The sequence below is a fragment of the Leiobunum rupestre genome, chromosome 9 (assembly GCF_980474605.1).
Source record: "Leiobunum rupestre chromosome 9, qqLeiRupe1.1.hap1, whole genome shotgun sequence".
Classification (NCBI taxonomy): domain Eukaryota; kingdom Metazoa; phylum Arthropoda; class Arachnida; order Opiliones; family Sclerosomatidae; genus Leiobunum; species Leiobunum rupestre.
Genome location: NC_143392.1, coordinates 1,955,763 through 1,963,381, shown reverse-complemented (window position 1 = coordinate 1,963,381; position 7,619 = coordinate 1,955,763). Strand labels below are relative to the sequence as shown.

Below are 7,619 nucleotides of genomic sequence, written 5' to 3'. Positions count from 1 at the left end.
GGGAGATGAGGGCGAGGTTCGTAGCCGCCGCCGCCGCCGCCGCCACCACAATCGCAATATTTAACGCAAAAATAAACAAGGCCGAAGCTATTCCGGCCGAAACTTTCCTTTTATAAAAAAATTACTAAACCTTAATTTTAATGGTAAATCGTGTATTATTGAGAAAAAGAAGCAAACTTATCGAACCATTAATACTTACCATTTAACTGACCTTTTGCCAATAGGCGCTTAAATAAAACATCTTCCCAGAAATTGCCAAGAAGTAATATTTCCGACAGCCAGGACTAATAAGTTATTATTTATATAGTGCTTGGTGAAATATTAGAAAGCTGGAAACTTTCTCGAACGTAACATCGGTTTTTTGCCTAGCCTTAACATGCCAAAAAAGTTACCTGGTTAAAAGGAAACACTTGTTGCATACCGTACTGCAAAAGTAATATGTTTAGTTCTAAAAGAATGAGTTTTCATCTTTTTCGAAAAGATAATTTTATACGAAATGAATTAACTCTGCCTCGATGAGAAGCTTTAAAATTGCCTGGTATTATAAAAATATTACATATAATTTTAATTATTTATAAAATAAGAGGATGATAATAATAATAATATTATCTTTTTATACTTACTATACTTGATAGTTTTAAAAACATTATATATGTTACCTTAAAATATATTAACGAAAATAAACATTAGTATGTTCCTTATACACGCGAGCCGACGTGTTTCTTATCTGACGGAAAATTCTCATGAGGGCAAACCGCGTCTCCATTTGGCTTAAATATGACTTTGTGGCTAGCCATTCTAACCGTTTAACCGACCGACCGGAAATAGCTCTTTCCCAGAAGCATTTGGAGAGGGGAGTAGAAACCGAGTATCTTTTATTGAAGCGTACATTATTATTTTTCGTTTTCACCTTGGAGAGTAGAGACACGAGGCGATAAATTCCCAACGAACTTTATCTCCAATAATATTACTCTTCCGGTAATCCGGGACAGAGGAATAAAAGTTTTCGTTTGGATTACAGAGCACTCGTTTTGGAATCGTTATGTTTCTAATAATGAGTGAGTTATCTCCCCACTGGTTAAAGGGTTTTCACCCGAGTTCTTCGGTTTCCCCTTCCATAAAAACTTGTCTAGGTTAACGGTAATAGTTAGTGTAGGGAGCTGTTGGCTCGATCTCGTGGCATGCAGGGCTTGCCATAACCCTCCTACGCATTGTAACCCGGCCACCTGACTTAAGGGCTTAAGACGCATGATGAATTAGGCCTAAGGTGGTGCCTCGGGTATTAGCCTAGCTGATTATTATTAGTATTATTCTTACTGAATAGAAATAAATTAATTGTTTTCTAGTTGAATAAACATAAATATAGTGAGAGCTAAAAGTCGCACTGAACATTGTTTTCAAAGGGAGTACGTAGTTCCATGTTTATGGTGGATCAACGAATTTTGCATGTCTGCCACCAGGTTTAACAAAGCTAGGAGTGCTTGGCGCTAGTTACCCAAAAACGAGTTTAAGAAGACGATTTTTGTATTTACTAGGTACTCCCTTTAATGATAGTCTGTCGTAGAGCGATTGCGCAATCGGAAGATTTGGATCAGATACGTTCTTGCGTACTATCCGTTAGCAAAATAGCTGCCGGTTTCAGATCGTTATCAATACAAGCAAAAACACGTTTATTAGTACAGGAAAGTTAGCTCAAAATTTAGGTGGACCCGCAACAAATTAAAACAAAGCCGAAAGCTTCCTACTTTATAGACTTTGAGGCTCTCTTTGACGTGGTGTTGTCTCCGGTGTTCTCCCATTGGTGGAATTTCCTCCATCTTGGAAAATGGTGGCCAAAATGCAGTGAAAATTCAATATCTTCCGTGTGGCATATCCTATTTACATAAATATGTCGCATCTTTTATGTTCTTAGGTGTTTAGTCATATTATGCACCGGAAGTGCGTAATTTGAGTCAGAAGCTAAGACCAATTTCACAAATTTGGTAATTATCGACGTTATAAGCGTAATATAGCTTTATAAGCATGTCTTAGGTAAAATTTTTATCCTTAAAACACTGACATAGTTTCCTCCATTTTATATAATGGCGGGAAAAATAAATGTTACATCAACTTTGGTTTTATTAATTTAAGAAATATTTTTGGAACAATTTGCTTTCATATTGTCTAGTAAAGATTTTAGAAATCGTTAAAAAATAAAACCTACATATCAAGCACAAACTATGTTTAATAGATATTATGAAAAATATCTATTCATTGGCATTCTCGTCTAAAATTTCCGTATCGAAATCTCTACGTTCATTGGTACAAGATATTCCCTCGCATCGCCTACAAATTGAGGAACAGATTAGACCAATCTTTCGGCATTCACATTTGAAATCGCAGACGTCTTTGCATTTACAAGATATCATCTGAAGAATCTCGGCCGTAGCTGGTTAAAGAGTGGTTATGATGGGACGAAGTTCACTACCCACCTGTTTCCAACCCCAATCTGTTGCGTTGAGGCCATTACCTAGCCAAGTTTGAACTTGGTGAAAGACACGCACGGTATGAGTGTTGTTTTGCAGCTGCGCTATTGGGTGGTAGTTATGCTAGCTCAAATTTTGAAATAATTGAAGACCCAGCGGTTGCTTTTGTAAATGCGTCGAACCGTTGTCCGTCCAATGTATCCGTTTCATTCGCTCCATAAAGTCTCAACAAAAACATTTTACCGAATCGAGATACTTCGTCATGGGTTGAGCTAGGCAAGCAAAATATTTTAACGGCGTGTCGAAGTTCTTCGTTCTTCTTTAAAATATCGAACGCCTGTTTCTTTCCTTGTCCATAAAGTGCTGATGTTGTGTCGCACCCAGTCATAGCGTGAAGGAACGGGGAAATCTGAGTCATATCAACTAATGTCTCTTGAACGTCTTTTATTTTAATAATTTTATCGGCTTTATTTTCGTGTTTCGGCTTTACGAAATAAATATTACTTTTAAACGTGGGAAGCGAAAGCACAATTAGCAAAACCAGTAAATCAGTGTCTTCTCCGACCAGTGCTATATTTTCGTGAATTTCTTCAAGCGCTAATTCAACTGTAGTGTTAACAATAAGGGTATCGGCATCTTCTTTCGCTTGCTTTACTGTGAATCCGTGTTCCTGGAACTTGATTAACCAGTTCTCAATAAAAGACTGCTTGTTTCGAGGATTTTTCACGAATGTTTCTTGAGATGTCGACAAATCAATATTGTCCTCTCTTTTCATGTCAGTACCCTAATTTTAGAATATCGCCTACGTTGCTCCTCACCCTTTGTCGTTAGTGTTTCATTGTATCCACCAAACCTACAGTGGAATTAAAACCATAATGTGTTTTAACAAATTCTAAATACGGGGAAAGAACTTCACCGTAAGCGCATGGATGAGGCCACACTACTCGTTGAAGTAGAAACCCACCATCTATGACTTAATGATTGAAATCTAAGTTCGATTGGTATGATGAACTATTTTCTTCTAGTATGTTGGCTAGAGTAGCTGTGTTGGTTTTCCTAAACGAAATTTCGTCAAAGAGTGCCGGGGCGATTGGGGGCAGCTCAAATTGAAGATATGTCTGTAAATTTGCTCCAACGTGTAAGGCACTGGCAATTCTACCAAAAACTTGCTGTGGGTTTACAATTACCTCGTCTTCGTCAAATCGAACGGAATTTTTCAACGCTGATAATGGTTTTACTTTGTCATTGAGGAGTAAAAACGCGAACAAGTAAAGAGACCAATAAGTAGGGGAGAAAACTAAGCTTTAATGGGGAAAAATATGCGGTACTTCAGCCGATAGGCCTTCAAGGCGAAAAACTTTAATACGACTAACCGACAATTTGAAAATGTTTAAAAATATTAAAGACACGAGGCGCGAGACGATAACACGCGACAACAAAAGGAGAATACAAACAAAAAGGGGGGGGGGGGCTAGAAAAACTAAAAAAGCTAAAAAGGACTGTCATAAAAGGGGGATGTTCGCAATAAGTTTGATGAACAATTAAAGGGGGGGGGGGGAAACGACGAAAGAAAAACGAGAGGTGAGGAAACCAAACATCAAATGCTTGCGAACAAACCCCTACCCGACAACCAAAAAACCGTCCTCGTTCGAAAAAGACCTAGCTAAAAACTAATTTTATGTTTAACCCCGACGGAAACTCTGTGGCTAAATTAAAAATGAGGCGGTTTTCTTCAGTGCGGCGGCCTTTCGTGGGAAGATTAGTAGTTTTCATGACGCGGATGGAAACGTCATTGATGTTGTGAACGTGATTAAAATGTTGGGTGACTTGGTTCTTTGCTGGCGTCTTTCTAATGTCTCACCGATGTAGAGCTAAGAGCGTAAACGAGATTGGACGTCGTGCAGGTGAAAGACCCTTTGATCTGGAAATCTCGCTTCGGACCACGCACCAGTAGATCACCAGACACAAAAGCGCAAGTGTTACACCGCGGACGATTGCACTTTTGGGTACCCTTGTAAGTCGCGCTGGCGTCATGTCCCGGCAAGGAGCTAGAAACAAGGATAGAGCGCACGTTATAATCACGGCGGTAACAAAATCTAGGCGGATCACTGAAAATATGGCTTGTGTCTGGGTCCATCTGTGAAAGGTGATAGTTTTTTCCGAATAACAGTGGGCGTCTTGGGGTGAACGGCAAGAGCATCATCGCGTGTAACAGCAGAGGCCTTGGTAAAAGCAATCTGTAGAACCTTGTCAGAGTAACCTCCTGCCGAAAAACAATCGCGCATTTCGATGGCCTTGTTGTTGAAGTCAGTAGCGGCGCTAAGAGTGGGCTGAAGTGAGCTTTAGCCTACCTGCATTTCAGAGAGGGGCCACATATTCATAATTAAGAGGCCACATATTTTAATTTATGAATTCTAGAAATTGTTTTATTGCGAAGAAACGTTTTTCTAGAAAAAATCTTTCAAAATCAAGTTGTTTACTCAAAAAGGTAGTAGACCATAAACATATAGATTCGGGGGTTGTATACCATTGAACCGAATCCCGTTCGACCGAATCCCATTGAACCGAAAAGTATTTTCGTTTATAGCCCAACATGGCGGGATTCAGTTGAATGGGAAATTTAAATCTGGTTCGTTTTCACTTCGGGTAGGTTAGTTCAGGTTGGGTTGGGTTAGGTTAGATATGGTAGGCAACTATTTAACGTCGGGTCTTATCAAGGTTATTTTCCAAAATTAAACCCGGAAAATATCAAATTTCAAGAGAAAAAGGTCTAAAAATACACGTCGGTACGAAGTAATAAATATTTAAGACATAGTTTAGTTTAAATTAGATATACTATCGTCACGTAACCTACGATATATAAATATGTATCACTAACGGTATATTGAATGAAAACCGCGCTAAACGCGGTTTTCGGTTGAATGGTACATTCGGACGAATGGGATTTCGGTCCAATGGTGTACAATCAGATTCGGGAGGAAGGTAGCGAACATTGAGAGAAGGGGACTTATGGGAATTTAGGGAAATATCCCAGGCATGCACGTGTCCCCCTCCAGGTCAGATACAAGGCCAGTAGGGGGTCCAAAAAACGCGACGAGAGCCGCAACAATAAAACGACCTTGCTCTTCTCGCTTCCTGGAAAATTTTGGGTTTTTTCGATTTGACCACTTTTGCGAAATATGGTCAATCCAAGGTTCCCGCTAAAGGCCACAAAATTCTTAGGGGCCACAAAATAATTAGCCCACCTGTGAAAAAACCTTACCGCCACTACTGGTTGAAGTCATTATCTGAAGAGCAAATTCTGCGTAAGCGAAGAAACTGGGAAAATGGAATTGAATTAGTGGTGTGCCGAGGATGGGAAGATGTCGGCAAAAGGTATGAACGAGAGTCAGTTGGCTTGCAATATAAAGTAGTGGACACGCCATCACCGGAAACCGAAATACACATATCCAAGAAAATGATAGTTGTCTCGGAGACTTCGACCGTGAATTCCAGGGCAGGATGAATGGCGCAAAAGGATGCGAGGAAGGTTTCTAGGTCAAGACGACTGCAAGAGGCGAACTGGGCAACGTCATCGATGAAACGGCCATGTAAATCCGGAGTAGGGCCAGCGTAACCTGAAAAGAAAAGCTCCTCAGCCCAGCCAACGAACAAATTCGCGTAACTTGGTCCCATCTTAGTACCCATAGCAACACCGCTAACCTGTCTGTAGAACTTGCCGTCAAAATAGAAAGCGTTCAGCGTCAACAGCAGTTCAGCGAGACGAACGAGGGTATCGGTGGGAGGGCACTTGTTGGTCCGTTGGTTCAAAAAGTGTTGGAGGGCATGAAGACCATCAGCGTGAGGAATCACCGTGTACAAAGATTTAATATCCATAGAAATTAACCACCTTTTAGTAACTGTAAAGGAGAAAGAAGAGAAACGGCGGAGAGCATCACTTGTGTCTTTAATGTAACTTGGAAGAGAGGTCACAAGCGACTGCATTTCACTATCCAAGAAGCTCGAAATGTACTCCGTAGGACAGGAACAGGCGGAGACAATTGGACGACCCGGGTTGTGAGGTTTGTGGATTTTAGGTAGTAGATAGAAGCGAGATGTCCGGTGGTTGTCAACGAAAAGGCATATCGCCATGGGTGGAAGATCTGTAGCCTCGATCATTTCATTGATCTCAGAAATAATCTGTGTTTGATATTCGGATGTTGGATCAACTAGAAGCTCTTCGTAGAAATCAGTGTCGCAAATTCATCGAATCGAAACTGTTATTCGGAAAAACTATCACCTTTTACAGATGGACCCAGACACAAGCCATATTTTCAGTGATCCGCCTAGATTTTGTTACCGCCGTGATGATAACGTGCGCTCTATCCTTGTTTCTAGCTCCTTGCCGGGACATGACGCCAGCGCGACTTACGAGGGTACCCAAAAGTGAAATCGTCCGCGGTGTAACACTTGCGCTTTTGTGTCTTGTGATCTACTTGTCTGTGGTCCGAAGCGAGATTTCCAGATCAAAGGGTCTTTCACCCGCACGACGTCCAATCTCGTTTACGCTCTTAGCTGTAAAGTCTGCTCGATGCTCTACATCGGCGAGACTGAAAGGTGGCTCGCCGACAGGTTCAGGGAGCATCTCAACGACATTAGAAAGACGCCAGCAAAGAACCAAGTCACCCAACATTTTAATCACGTTCACAACATCAATGACGTTTCCATCCGCGTCATGAAAACTACTAATCTTCCCACGAAAGGCCGCCGCACTGAAGAAAACCGCCTCATTTTTAATTTAGCCACAGCGTTTCCGTCGGGGTTAAACATAAAATTAGTTTTTAGCTAGGTAGGTTCGTTTTTTAGTGGGTATTGTTGTGTTTTTTGCGGTCATCCCGACTTCGTGTTTTTCCCGCCCGCGTTCGCCATTGCTCGATTGTCGTCTTTTTCGAACGAGGACGGTTTTTTGGTTGTCGGGGAGGGGTTTGTTCGCAAGCATTTGATGTTTGGTTTCTTCGCCTCTCGTTTGTCTTTCGTCATTTTCCCCCCTTTAATTGTTCATCAAACTTATTGCGAACATCCCCCTTTTATGACAGTCCTTTTTAGCTATTTTAGTTTTTCTAGTCCCCCCCCCTTTTTTTTGTCGTGTGTTTGTATTCTCCTTTTGTTGTCGCG

At 41.0% G+C, this 7,619-nt stretch overlaps 1 protein-coding gene across 1 annotated transcript; it reads right to left on the bottom strand.

Annotated features, from left to right (window-relative positions):
* Positions 1-5,732: 5,732 nt before the first annotated feature.
* LOC149926292 (uncharacterized) lies at positions 5,733-6,623 on the bottom strand. The gene has a single exon (XM_090159295.1). The coding sequence runs from the start codon at positions 6,621-6,623 to the stop codon at positions 5,733-5,735; it is 891 nt and encodes a 296-aa protein (XP_090015421.1).
* Between the last annotated feature and the right edge of the window lie 996 nt (positions 6,624-7,619).